Source organism: Nerophis ophidion, linkage group LG19 (assembly GCF_033978795.1).
Source record: "Nerophis ophidion isolate RoL-2023_Sa linkage group LG19, RoL_Noph_v1.0, whole genome shotgun sequence".
NCBI classification, from domain to species: domain Eukaryota; kingdom Metazoa; phylum Chordata; class Actinopteri; order Syngnathiformes; family Syngnathidae; genus Nerophis; species Nerophis ophidion.
In genome coordinates, this window is record NC_084629.1 from 4,779,770 (window position 1) to 4,794,865 (window position 15,096).

The following is a 15,096-nucleotide window of genomic DNA, read 5'->3' on the forward strand; positions in this document are numbered from 1 at the left end:
TGTTCGACATCTTCCCGCTTGAAGCCAAACCGCCGCCTAGACGATGGACCCCCTACTGTTTTTCTTGGGAATTAATTATTCCTTCATTTGTTACCAGATTCGCACCTTCTCTCTCTCTCGTATTACCACTCGCACGGCTCCGCTAGCATCACAGCTAACGTTCCCCATGCTGGTAACGTGTGCGCTTGCTGTCTGTGAGAAGGAGAGACAACAAAGGGAAGAGCCTGTAGTGTAATGCCAGCAGCTAAAAGCAACTGCGTGAGAACGTATAATCGAATATCACGATATAGTACTTTTCTATATCGCACAGAGACAAACCCGCGATATATCGAGTATGTCCAGAGGTGGGTAGAGTAGCCAGAAATTGTACTCAAGTAAGAGTACTGTTACTTTAGAGATGTATTACTCAAGTAAAAGTAAGGAGTAGTCACCTAAATATTTACTTGAGTAAAAGTAAAAATGTGTGTTGTGGAAAATCTACTCAAGTACTGAGTAACTGATGAGTAACCTGTTTGTTTAATGATGACGGCAACAAGTAATGCATAAAAACAGCAATGAACAAATTCAGAGCCAGGAATATCTCATAAGCAACTAAAACAATAATATATATTAAATAATATATATTTGGTTTTACACTGTATTGAAAAAAATTTTGAAAATGAATTTTAACTTTGCAAACTCATTATACTGTAGGCTAAGTTTTATATTCATATATGTACGTTTCTCGATACCCGAACTGTTTTTTGTGCCTTTAAAAAAGATTTAAAACTCTACATTACAACACTCTACCTCTTACAACCAAAAAGCTGTGAAAACGATGATGCTGTGTTCCAAATTTAAGTTATTTATTGAGATTGAGTGAACCTATGGCTTTGCACTTTGTTTATTTTATATATATATATATATATATTTTTTTTGCATTCTATTTTGGTTACTTTGAATTTACAACCCCCATGGCGCTGTTTTGTACGTTTTTTGTACTTACTTTGATTATTATTTTCAACTGTTTGTAAATGTTGAAATTGATAAATGAAGGTTTATTAATTTCAGTTTGCCGCCTGGCTCTGTTTGATTGGTGAAACGGAGTCAAACGTCACCAGTGACTGCATTTGATTGGTGAAACGGAGTCAAACGTCACCAGTGACTGCATTTGATTGGTGAAACGGAGTCAAACGTCACCAGTGACTGCATTTGATTGGTGAAACCGAGTCAAACGTCACCAGTGACTGCATTTGATTGGTGAAACGGAGTCAAACGTCACCAGTGACTGCATTTGATTGGTGAAACGGAGTCAAACGTCACCAGTGACTGCATTTGATTGGTGAAACGGAGTCAAACGTCACCAGTGACTGCATTTGATTGGTGAAACGGAGTCAAACGTCACCAGTGACTGCATTTGATTGGTGAAACGGAGTCAAACGTCACCAGTGACTGCATTTGATTGGTGAAACAGAGTCAAACGTCACCAGTGACTGCATTTGATTGGTGAAACGGAGTCAAACGTCACCAGTGACTGCATTTGATTGGTGAAACCGAGTCAAACGTCACCAGTGACTGCATTTGATTGGTGAAACCGAGTCAAACGTCACCAGTGACTGCATTTGATTGGTGAAACGGAGTCAAACGTCACCAGTGACTGCATTTGATTGGTGAAACGGAGTCAAACGTCACCAGTGACTGCATTTGATTGGTGAAACGGAGTCAAACGTCACCAGTGACTGCATTTGATTGGTGAAACGGAGTCAAACGTCACCAGTGACTGCATTTGATTGGTGAAACGGAGTCAAACGTCACCAGTGACTGCATTTGATTGGTGAAACGCAGGCATGTGATGGATCGGCATAGCTCGGTTGGTAGAGCGGCCGTGCTAGCAACTTGAGGGTTGCAGGTTCGATTCCCGCTTCCGCCATCCTAGTCGCTGCCGTTGTGTCCTTGGGCAAGACACTTTACCCACCTGCTCCCAGTGCCACCCACACTGCTTTAAATGGAACTTAGATATTGGGTTTCACTATGTAAAGCGCTTTGAGTCACTAGAGAAAAGCGCTATATAAATATAATTCACTTCACATCCTACTTTGAAGGTCTGTCTGACAAACCGAAACAAACAAAGCGTGCATTAACAGATCGATAAAAATCCGTAGCGAGTAGCGAGCTGAATGTAGATTAATGTAGCGTTGCTTCTCTATAAATATACTCAAGTAAAAGTATGTTGCATTAAAACTACTCTTAGAAGTACAATTTATCCCAAAAGTTACTCAAGTAGATGTAACGGAGTAAATGTAGCGCGTTACTACCCACCTCCGAGTATATCGATATATTGCCCACCCCTACCAAGGGGCATAAAATACTTTAAAAGAGCACAGAGCTGCCATTTCTACACGCAGCTACAAAGTAAAACACAAAAAAGGAGCAAAAATAATATATAATGCGCACATATGATTGCATCATGTTCAGACAAACAACACAACTAAACAAAAACACCATCTCAACTGTTATGATCCGTTGCCCGGATCATACCATATTATAGCTTTGTTCATTTTTATACCACATTCTGTTGTTTGACTTCCTTATGTCCTGTTTTGCTCTGTCACCATGGTTAAATATTGTTTCCACCTGCTATTCTCGGTTTACGCACACCTGTTACTCTTGATTACTGCCTTATTTAAGCCTGCCCCTTTTTGTTATTTCGTTCTCGGTTCCTAATTCGCTTATACGCAACAAGTGGCGACTGCTATTCATTGCTATTACTCGCTAGCTTTCACGCTACGCTTCTTTTTTCCTAGCTCTCATGCTAGTAGCTTTTGGTTTGCCTTTCTGTGCCCTTGTGCCAGTATTTCTGTTCCTTGTCTGTTTTATTAGTTTAATTAATACTTAGTTCTTACCTTACGCTGTGTTCTTGACTGACGCATCCATGGAGGAACAAGTCTCACATCAACACCCACATACAATATCAAGTTCATATACCCACGCCTATGTGGTGGTCCATGTTATCGCCTGCTGGGGTGAGAGGTAGCATGGCCAAAGACAGGAAAACACCTAACAAAGCGACAAAGAGGGCCGACTCCATCCTAAGCCGATAAGAAAGAATCCATCTAAGGACACCAAAATGTCCAACATATGCTCATCCAGCAAAAGCTCCTTGAAGCTCGTCTTTCCTAAAGCCCAATGCCAGCCTCGCAGCCCTGTCTTCTCCTCCGCATCTCCTCTGGTCCCTCCAAGCGGACTCTGGTGTGGCAGAGAGCCAGCAGCTGGTCTCCGGTTCAAACATGGCCACGGCCACAAGGTTCCCCTAAGACGGATCCAAATCAGTACCCTAAAGTACCGCAAAAATCTCGGAATTGGCACCCATTGTTGCGTAGTCCCAAACCAAAAGGGAAAAAACACATGAAAACATCCGGAACACTGAGGGCACACAAGAGCGCAGAGCTCCTGCAACCAGCAACCACTACATTGGCGCCATTTAAAAAGAGACTAGCCAGTTGGTTCGTTACTTAGTCGCCAACCTTTTGACGTAACTAATGTTGATGTGACCAGTTGCCTTCATTTGGGTAGGTGGGATCCTGGACCATACTTGCCAACCTTGAGACCTGGGGGTGAGGTGAGGGGGTGGGGTGGGTCGGGTGTGGGGCGGAGGCGTGGATGGGGCAGAGGGCGTGGTTAAGAGGGGAGTATAATTCTCCAACTCGAGTATTTCATATATATATATATATATATATATATATATAGATCGACAGGCGGATCGGTGCGGCGTCTTCAGTAATGCGGACGTTGTACCGATCCGTTGTGGTGAAGAAGGAGCTGAGCCGGAAGGCAAAGCTCTCAATTTACCGGTCGATCTATGTTCCCATCCTCACCTATGGTTTAAGTCTCATCTTAAAACTCATCTGTATACTCTAGCCTTTAAATAGACCTCCTTTTTAGACCAGTTGATCTGCCGCTTCTTTTCTTTCTCCTATGTCCCCCCCTCCCTTGTGGAGGGGGTCCGGTCCGATGACCATGGATGAAGTACTGACTGTTTAGAGTCGAGACCCAGGATGGACCGCTCGTCGGGACCCAGGATGGACCGCTCGCCTGTATCGGTTGGGGACATCTCTACACTGCTGATCCGCTTGAGATGGTTTCCTGTGGACGGGACTCCCGCTGCTGTCTTGGAGCCACTATGGATTGAACTTTCACAGTATCATGTTAGACCCGCTCGACATCCATTGCTTTCGGTCCCCTAGAGGGGAGGGGTTGCCCACATCTGATGTCCTCTCCAAGGTTTCTCATAGTCAGCATTGTCACTGGCGTCCCACAGGATGTGAATTCTCCCTGCCCACTGGGTGTGAGTTTTCCTTGCCCTTTTGTGGGTTCTTCCGAGGATGTTGTAGTCGTAATGATTTGTGCAGTCCTTTGAGACATTTGTGATTTGGGGCTATATAAATAAACATTGATTGATTGATTGATTGATATATATATATGTATATGTATGAAATACTTGACTTTCAGGGAATTCTAGCTATATATTTATTTTATTATTATGTATATACATAAAAGAAATAGTTGAATTTCAGACGGCACCTATCAAATACACAGTAATAAAAACACAGTTGTTCTACTAACTGTACTGTGCTTGCTGGTTACTAAAAAAAAAAAAAACACTTACCTTTCACTATTTGAGTAACTTTTGTTTTGCCATTTGCATACTGGCGAGAGTCACTTTCCGTCAGGTGCGCAACACCACGTAAATCGTTGGCCAGTCAAAAAGCAACCCCATAGCGCTATAGACAACATTCACCAGGAGATGGCGACAGAACACATAGATCCTTCTATTACAGACGATGTCGCCATAGCTGTAACTTCCTCGTTCTTCTTCGCGTTTTAAAGCTGTTTAGTTAAAATTGAGAGTTCAATGCGTTGTTGCTTGTGAACGTGGAGAAGGCATTCCGGGTGTACTTCGGGAAGTCCTGTGGGGAGTGCTCAAAGAGTATGAGTATCGGACTGCCTTATTGTGGCGGTCCGCTCCCTTTATGATCAGTGTCAGAGCTTGGTCCGCATCGCCGGCAGTAAGTCGAACCCGTTTCCAGTGAGGGTTGGACTCCGCCAAGGCTGTCCTTTGTCACCGATTCTGTTCATAACTTTTATGGACAGAATTTCTAGGTTCAGTCAAGGTGTTGAGGGTAACTGGATTGGTGGCTGCAGGATTAGGTCTCTGATTGTTGCAGATGATATGGTCCTGATGGCTTCATCTGGCCAAGATCTTCAGCTCTCACTAGATCGGTTCGCAGCCGAGTGTGAAGCGACTGGGATGGGACTTCCAAGTCCGAGTCAGTGGTTCTCGTCCGGAAAACGGTGGAGTGCCATCTCCAGGTTGGAGAGGAGATCTTGCCCCAAGTGGAGGAGTTCAAGTACCTCAGAGTCTTGATCACGTCTGAGGGAAGAGTGGATCGTGAGGTCGACAGGCGGATCGGTGCGACCTCTTCAGAAATGCGGACGCTGTATTGATCCATTGTGGTGAAGAAGGAGCTGAGCCGGAAGGCAAAGCTCTCAATTTACTGGTCAATCTACGTTCCCATCCTCACCTATGGTCATGAGCTTTGGGTCATGACCGAAAGGATAAGATCACGGGTACAAGCGGCCGAAATGAGTTTCCTGCTCTCCCTTAGAGATAGGGTGAGAAGCTCTGTCATCCGGGAGGAACTCAAAGTAAAGCTACTGCTCCTCCACATGGAGAGGAGCCAGATGAGGTGGTTCGGGCATCTGGTCAGGATGCCACCCGAACGCCTCCCTAGGAAGGTGTTTCGGGCATGTCCGACTAGTAGAAGGCCACGGTTGAAGACCCAGGACACGTTGGGAAGACTATGTCTCCCGGCTGGCCTGGGAGAGCCTCGGGAGGACCTGGACGAAGCGGCTGGGGAGAGAGAAGTCTGGGCTTCCCTGCTTAGGTTGCTGCCCCCGCGACCCGACCTCGGATAAGCGGAAGAAGATGGATGGATGGATGGACTGAGTTGTTGCAACTGTTTTATCAGTCTCCTTCAGTTTTTTTTTGTCCAAATAAGAGCAACCTGGTTCCAACTATGGGAAGTTGAATTAAATGCAGCCTTCCACCTTGTCACAACAATATCTATTCTATATCTATAAAAACAGGAATTTGGAACATTGCCATCCTGGAAGTAACAATCGATTCTTTTGCATCATTGTCGATCAAGGGAATGTAGTCAAATGTTTATCCGTAGTCAGTAGTGCACTGTCTTTTTAAGAAGATATTTTTGCTATAGGGTAATGTATTACATTTTAATAGATATTGGTGCGTGGCGCAGTGGGAGAGTGGCCGTGCGCAACCCCACCTAGTACCAACCTCGTCACGTCCGTTGTGTCCTGAGCAAGACACTTCACCCTTGCTCCTGATGGGTGCTGGTTAGCGCCTTGCATGGCAGCTCCCTCCATCAGTGTGTGAATGTGTGTGTGAATGTGGAAATAGTGTCAAAGCGCTTTGAGTTCCTTGAAGGTAGAAAAGCGCTATACAAGTACAACCCATTTATCATTTAGAGCAGTGGTCCCCAACCAACGGGACGCGGCCCGATTGGTACCGGGCCGCAGAAGAATTTTTTATTTAAAAAAAAAAAAATAATAATAATTTTTTTGTTTTTTTTATTAAATCAACATAAAAAACACAATATACACTTACAAATAGTGCACCAACCACAAAAAAATCCCCTTTTCATGACAAAAACGTCGCTTTTTCATGACAAAGAAGAAGAAAGAAAAAAAAGGACAACCCCCCCGGGCCGCGGGACAAATTATTAAGGGTTGACCGGTCCACAGATTCAAAAAGGTTGGGGAACACTGATTTAGAGTACCAATGTTATTTTTGTTGTTACAGCTACAGTTTACAAAACCCTTATATTGTCAATTGTTGTTAGGTCAACTGTTTTGAAAGCCAAATATTTTAAAATGTATTTCCGTGAGAGCCGTATAATATTTTTTAACACTGAGTACAACTAAATGTGTGCATTTTTAAGTAAGACCAACATTTTTCGAGTATAACAAGTCTCTTATTCTTTTTAATAACATTGTTATTCTGAAGCTAACCAATAATAAATAAAACACTTCTTAATGCGACTTCTTGAACTGGTGGGGTAGAAAACGGATGGACGGATTAAAATGCATGAGAATGTTTTATATTTTCAACGTTGTTTTTAACACTTAAACACGTACCATGAATTGATTAACGTGGACCCCGACTTAAACAAGTTGAAAAACTTATTCGGGTGTTACCATTTAGTGGTCAATTGTACAGAATATGTACTGTACTGTGCGATCTACTAATAAAAGTTTCAATCAATCAATCAAAACTGTGGTTACCAGCGGAATTGTTCTTTACCGTGTTAAGCAATGTCAGTTATTGTTTATCTGTCCCCACCCCTGGCTTAGATATTGGGTTTCACCATGTAAAAGTGCTTTGAGTCACTGGAGAAAAGCGCTATATAAATATAATTCACTTCACTTCACTTCAATCAATCAATCGATGTTTATTTATATAGCCCCAAATCACAAATGTCTCAAAGGACTGCACAAATCATTACGACTACAACATCCTCGGAAGAACCCACAAAAGGGCAAGGAAAACTCACACCCAGTGGGCAGGGAGAATTCACATCCAGTGGGACGCCAGTGACAATGCTGACTATGAGAAACCTTGGAGAGGACCTCAGATGTGGGCAACCCCCCCCCTCTAGGGGACCGAAAGCAATGGATGTCGAGCGGGTCTAACATGATACTGTGAAAGTTCAATCCATAGTGGCTCCAAGACAGCAGTGAGAGTCCCGTCCACAGGAAACCATCTCAAGCGGATCAGCAGCGTAGAGATGTCCCCAACCGATACAGGCGGGCGGTCCATCCTGGGTCCCGACGAGCGGTCCATCCTGGGTCTCGACTCTGGACAGTCAGTACTTCATCCATGGTCATCGGACCGGACCCCCTCCACAAGGGAGGGGGGGACATAGGAGAAAGAAAAGAAGCGGCAGATCAACTGGTCTAAAAAGGAGGTCTATTTAAAGGCTAGAGTATACAGATGAGTTTTAAGATGAGACTTCAATAGTTTCGTAATTATAATCATGAACTCAATTTTAACACAACAAGTAAACATATTCATTAACTCTAAAATGATCCTCCATTCCCCAGCCACTATTACCAGTTCCTCGGAAAATGACGACCGCAGTGGCTCCAGCCTGGAGTGGAGCAAGGATGGCAGCCTGAGGGGCAACGGCCGCCATGGCCTGGCCCAGACCATGCGGGCCGACACCTGTTCTCCCGTAGCAGAGGAAGACTCCAACAACTCGTCTGCCGGTTCCGCCGACAACCCCGCCAGGACTGACCAGCAGCAGCATGGTGGTGCATCGGCGGCGGCTGCAGGACCATCATGTCACGCATCAGAGGGGCTGAATCAGTACTCACAACAGACTGCCTCTCTCCTTATGATGCCGAGGCCCAACTCTGTAGCAGGTAAATATTTGTTTATTCTACGTTCCACCAAGTTATTTCCTCTCGAGGCATAGAAGCCTGACAACCATGCCTACAGATATCTCTTGCGTCCATCAATTCCAGTGTAAAGAAGGTAGGTAGGTCTTTATTGTCATTGCACAAGTACAACAAAACTTTGTTTTCAGCACAAACCCGTTCAAGATTAGACAAACAAATAGTGTGCAGGGATACAGAACAGGAATGCTGATGGGTCGCCACAAGCGCCCCGTAAAAGATGGGAAAAAGGTAAGCGCTGGGGAAGGATGAGTAAAAAAATACAATCTATAAGCTCAGTCTGGAGTGGGAAAAAACCTCCATAGCAAAGCACATATACATATTACAACATACATCCCGAGACTTGCAACAGTGGAAGGGAGGTGGGGGCTATGGTGGCAGGCTGCAGCTCTTCAGGTGCTGCCCAGCCGTCCATCAGCCCAAAGGGATTCGCGTCAAAGGCGTTGGATGGGGGGTGGGGTATGTGTGTGTGTTATCCTGTCTCGTGTCTCTGTTCCGCGGCCTTGGTGTCGTACAGTCGCTAGTAAAAGTCAACAACGACAGGTGTGTGTCAATGATAGACAAGAAGGGAGTGTGAAGGACTCTCACCGTCGTGCGGGTTCCCGGGACCACCAAGGAAGGACATGGCTTTGAGCAGTTTTGACTTTCTTTCTTTTCCAATAAGAAAAGTCTTTTTCTGTTTTTTTTTTCAGTCGTCTGCCTCTCGGTCTCGCTCTCTTCCGGGTTGCGTGCGCTTCGTCTCGTTCCGTCGTTGTCTCTGCCGCCCTTTTAAACAGTGCGAGCGGATTCATTAATCCTATACAGGTGCGCGATCCACGCACCTGATCGCGAATGTGGTGTCGCTCCCGGCAAGCCCCGCCTCGCCGCTCGCTCGCTATCCCCGCCTCTTCGCCGGCATCTTCGGCCCTGCCTCTTTGTCGGACTGTCGGCTCCGCCTCTCCACAGAGAGAGTTATTTTTTATGTTTGTTCTCTCCACAAAGGCGTTGGATGGGGGGGCGGGATATGTGTGTGTGGAGTGTATTCTTTGTGGAAGCATGTGTGTGTTATCCTGTCTCGTGTCTCTGTTCCGCGGCCTTGGTGTCGTACAGTCGCTAGTAAAAGTCAACAACAACAGGTGTGTGTCAATGATAGACAAGAAGGGAGTGTGAAGGACTCTCACCGTCGTGCGGGTTCCCAGGACCACCAAGGAAGGACATGGCTTTGAGCAGTTTTGACTTTCTTTATTTTCCAATAAGAAAAGTCTTTTTCTGTTTTTTTTTTTTCAGTCGTCTGCCTCTCGCTCTCGCTCTCGCTCTCGCTCTCTTCCGGGTTGCATGCGCTTCGTCTCGTTCCGTCGTTGTCTCTGCCGGCATTTTAAACAGTGCGAGAGGATTCATTAATCCTATACAGGTGCGCGATCCATGCACCTGATCTCGATTGTGCCGTCGCTCCCGGCACGCCCCGCCTCGCCGCTCGCTCGCCATCCCCGCATCCTCGCCGCCATCTTCGGCCGGGCTCCGGCGTGCCCTGCCTTTTTGTCGGACTGTCGGCTCCGCCTCTCCACAGAGAGAGTTATTTTTTATGTTTGTTCTCTCCACAAAGGCGTTGGATGGGGGGGGTGGGATATGTGTGTGTGGAGTGTAAGCATGTGTGTGTTATCCTGTCTCGTGTCTCTGTTCCGCGGCCTTGGTGTTGTACAGTCCCTAGTCCAAAGTCAACAACAACAGGTGTGTGTCAATGATAGACAAGAAGGGAGTGTGAAGGACTCTCACCGTCGTGCGGGTTCCCGGGACCACCAAGGAAGGACATGACTTTGAGCAGTTTTGACTTTCTTTATTTTCCAATAAGAAAAGTCTTTTTCGGAATTTTTTTTGCAGTCTGCCTCTCGCTCTCTTCCGGGTTGCATGCGCTTCATCTCGTTCCGTCGTTGTCTCCCCGCCTCTCTCCCCGACATTGACGGCTGCCGCCCTTGTAAACAGTGCGAAAGGATTCATTAATCCTATACAGGTCCCCGCCTCCTCACCGCCATCTTGGGCCGGGCTCCGGCGTGCCCTGCCTCTCTGTCGGACTGTCGGGCCCGCCTCTCCTCAGGTAGTTTGTTGTGTCTTCGCCACACTGTCCTTCGGGAGAGTCTCCAAGCCAGGGAAACTATCCAAGTTACAATGTTTTGTATGCGAGTGAAACTAAAATTTGCTTTTCACTCTAAATTTTCTACGACTGGTCCTCAAAATTCATCCTGCAGGGCAGACAGTCCGATGTTGTCTAAATCACAAAGTGACCACAGTTCTTCCTTTGATCATCTGTAGAAGCTTTGGAGTACTTTGAAGACTGCCAGACCCTTACAATTAGTCGACAAACCACATCTTCTATCTTGCCGATTGTATTGTACCATATGTCCCGGCAAGAAATCTGCGTTCAAAGGACTCCGGCTTGTTAGTGATCCCCAAAGCCCAAAAAAAGTCTGCGGGCTATAGAGCGTTTTCCGTTCGGGCTCCAGTACTCTGGAATGCCCTCCCGGTAACAGTTCGAGATGCCACCTCAGTAGAAGCATTTAAGTCTCACCTTAAAACTCATTTGTATACTCTAGCCTTTAAATAGACTCCCTTTTTAGACCAGTTGATCTGCCGTTTCTTTTCTTTTTCTCCTATGTCCCACTCTCCCTTGTGGAGGGGGTCCGGTCCGATCCGGTGGCCATGTACTGCTTGCCTGTGTATCGGCTGGGGACATCTCTGCGCTGCTGATCCGCCTCCGCTTGGGATGGTTTCCTGCTGGCTCCGCTGTGAACAGGACTCTCGCTGCTGTGTTGGATCCGCTTTGGACTGGACTCTTGCGACTGTGTTGGTTCCATTATGGATTGAACTTTCACAGTATCATGTTGGACCCGCTCGACATCCATTGCTTTCCTCCTCTCCAAGGTTCTCATAGTCATCATTGTCACCGATGTCCCACTGGGTGTGAGTTTTCCTTGCCCTTATGTGGGCCTACTGAGGATGTCGTAGTGGTTTATGCAGCCCTTTGAGACACTAGTGATTTAGGGCTATATAAGTAAACGTTGATTGATTGATTGATTGAAACCACATCAACGCTTACTCCGATCAGCAGATGTCCTGTTGTCATAATTCCCAATAGTCCTCGACTATTGGGAATTATGCGGTCACTCTTCTCCCAAGAGTCCGTCGTGAGTCCAGCAACAACCGCTCTGTCACGACAAACAGGTTCTTCCAAACCCTAAGATCTTGTCCATTTCGTTGAGGCCGGTGATTTAGTTGTTTAGATTTGGAGAGCAGTACCAAAAGAGGCAATAACAAATTTAAGACGAGACAAAGAAGCAAGCAGGAGAGATAAGAGAGAGGGAAGGGAAGCGTCTGCCCTCGATGAGTGCCAGTGAGATGCTTGCCTAAGAAAGTAGTATCAATCAATCAATCAATCAATGTTTATTTATATAGCCCCAAATCACAAATGTCTCAAAGGACTGCACAAATCATTACGACTACAACATCCTCGGAAGAACCCACAAAAGGGCAAGGAAAACTCACACCCAGTGGGCAGGGAGAATTCACATTCAGTGGGACGCCAGCGACAATGCTGACTATGAGAAACCTTGGAGAGGACCTCAGATGTGGGCAACCCCCCCCCCCTCTAGGGGACCGAAAGCAATGGATGTCGAGCGGGTCTAACATGATACTGTGAAAGTTCAATCCATAGTGGCTCCAAGACAGCAGTGAGAGTCCCGTCCACGGGAAACCATCTCAAGCGGATCAGCAGCGTAGAGATGTCCCCAACCGATACAGGCGAGCGGTCCATCCTGGGTCCCGACGAGCGGTCCATCCTGGGTCTCGACTCTGGACAGTCAGTACTTCATCCATGGTCATCGGACCGGACCCCCTCCACAAGGGAGGGGGGGGACATAGGAGAAAGAAAAGAAGCGGCAGATCAACTGGTCTAAAAAGGAGGTCTATTTAAAGGCTAGAGTATACAGATGAGTTTTAAGATGAGACTTAAATGCTTCTACTGAGGTGGCATCTCGAACTGTTACCGGGAGGGCATTCCAGAGTACTGGAGCCCGAACGGAAAACGCTCTATAGCCCGCAGACTTTTTTTGGGCTCTAGGAATCACTAATAAGCCGGAGTCTTTTGAACGCAGATTTCTTGCCGGGACATACGGTACAATACAATCGGCAAGATAGGCTGGAGCTAGACCGTGTAGTATTTTATACGTAAGTAGTAAAACCTTAAAGTCACATCTTAAGTGCAAAAGTATAGAGCAAAAGTAATGGATTATGCATTTGTTGTGTGTTGGTCTTGATGGACTGCAAGCCCCTGTATAACCGATCTGTTCTGCATTCCTGCCACGAATTGTGTCTGTTATGGCTGTGTGCTCCATATCCACACAGCTGTGACAGTTGATATTCCTCACAACCCCCGCCTCTGTCTCCACTCCCAGGGGTCTCTCCCACGCCTTCCGTCTATTTATGTTGTTACTGCATTTGACCTTAGGGTTTTGTTTGCTATTTTACCATATATTTCCAATTCTCTGGATGTATCGGCAGTCTCAAGCCCATAAACATTTAAGTCATCAAAGGATGTCACGGTCTTTTAGAATGCACTGAAATAGAGAGCTTGGTCCGCATCGACGGCAGTAAGTCGGACCAGTTTCCAGTGAGGGTTGGACTCCGCCAAGGCTGCCCTTTGTCACCGATTCTGTTCATAATTCTTATAGACAGAATTTGAAGGCGCAGTCAAGGCGTTGAGGGATCCGGTTTGGTGGCTGCAGGATTAGGTCTCTGCTTTTCGCAGATGCTGTGGTCCTGATGGCTTCATCCGGCCAGGATCTTCAGCTCTCACTGGATCTGTTCGCAGCCGAGTGTGGAGCGAAGTCCGAATCTATGGTTCTCGCCCGGAAAAGGGTGGAGTGCCATCTCCACCCTTGCCCAAGTGGAGAAGTTCAAGTACCTCGGAGTCTTGTTCACGAGTGAGGGAAGAGTGGATCGTGAGATCGACAGGCGGATCGGTGCGGCGTCTTCAGTAATGCGGACGCTGTATCGATCCGTTGTGGTGAAGAAGGAGCTGAGCCGGAAGGCAAAACTCTCAATTTACCGGTCGATCTACATTCCCATTCTCACCTTTGGTCATGAGCTTTGGGTTATGACCGAAAGGACGAGATCACGGGTACAAGCGGCCGAAATGAGTTTCCTGCTCTCCCTTAGAGATAGGGTGAGAAGCTCTGCCATCCGGGAGGAACTCAAAGTAAAGCCACTGCTCCTCCACATTGAGAGGAGCCAGATGAGAGCCGGAAGGCAAAGCTCTCAATTTATCGGTCCATCTACGTTCCCATCCTCACCTATGGTCATGAGCTTTGGGTTATGACCGAAAGGACGAGATCACGGGTACAAGCGGCCGAAATGAGTTTCCTCTCCCTAAGAGATAGGGTGAGAAGCTCTGCCATCCGGGAGGAACTCAAAGTAAAGCCGCTGCTCCTCCACATGGAGAGGAGCCAGATGAGGTGGTTCGGGCATCTGGTCAGGATGCCACCCGAACGCCTCCCTAGGGAGATGTTTCGGGCACGGGGAAGACCCAGGACACGTTGGGAAGACTATCTCTCCCGACTGGCCTGGGGGAGAGGAGAGTCTGGGTTTCCCTACTTAGGCTGCTGCCCCCGCGACCCGACCTCGGATAAGCGGAAGAAGACGGATGAAATAGAGTAGATTTCTGCCTGAACCTCCCCCTTCTGAGTAGGTAGTATTCTTTACTGAATGTGGAATGATTGTTTGATTCTGTGAGTAAAGAAATTATATCAATCAATCAATCAATCAATGTTTATTTATATAGCGCCAAATCACAAATGTCTCAAAGGACTGCACAAATCATTACGACTACGACATCCTCGGAAGAACCCACAAAAGGGCAAGGAAAACTCACACCCAGTGGGCAGGGAGAACTCACATCCAGTGGGACGCCAGTGACAATGCTGACTATGAGAAACCTTGGAGAGGACCTCAGATGTGGGCAACCCCCCCCCTCTAGGGGACCGAAAGCAATGGATGTCGAGCGGGTCTAACATGATACTGTGAAAGTTCAATCCATAGTGGCTCCAACACAGCCGCGAATTATAAGACTGCTTTAGGGGTTAAATATCACAATGGTCATCTTAATGCATACCAGGCAGTGGACGCAGATGCTGGGCCTGACATCAGACAGCCTGAGGCGGAGAAGGAGGCCGTACTGAAATCAGTGGAAAAAATATTCTTGGAAATAGAGCAACAAAGGAAAGACTTTATTCTCTATACCATCGGCGCACGATGTTTTCTATTGAAGCTCTGCCCAGGTTTGCAATGCAATTATATGGCTGTCCTTGAATCACATCTCCTGTGGTCCCCCAGAGTCCTGAATCTTTTTTACATGTCTCCTGACATGCAGGAGACACATATAGGCTCGTAAAGCTAACTGGCCGGGAAACATCTGACAGTTCATGCGTGTGTGTGTGTGTGTGTGTGTGTGTGTGTGCGTGTGTGTGCGCCAAGAGTTTATGGGCTGATGTCATAGTTATGCAGCGTTGCCCTCTAGGGTACCTTCAGAATTCACACCTCACATTTTGCGCT

The 15,096-nt window shown here is 46.7% G+C and overlaps 1 protein-coding gene across 4 annotated transcripts in view; it reads left to right on the forward strand.

Annotated features, from left to right (window-relative positions):
* Positions 1-15,096, forward strand: part of LOC133537891 (protein TANC1-like) — a 389,287-nt gene that overhangs the window by 253,597 nt on the left and 120,594 nt on the right. For all 4 annotated transcript variants that reach the window (XM_061879022.1, XM_061879023.1, XM_061879025.1 and 1 more), the window contains one exon: positions 8,164-8,484. In XM_061879022.1, coding sequence (XP_061735006.1) covers positions 8,164-8,484 — 321 coding nt within the window. The remainder of the gene's footprint in view (positions 1-8,163; positions 8,485-15,096) is intronic.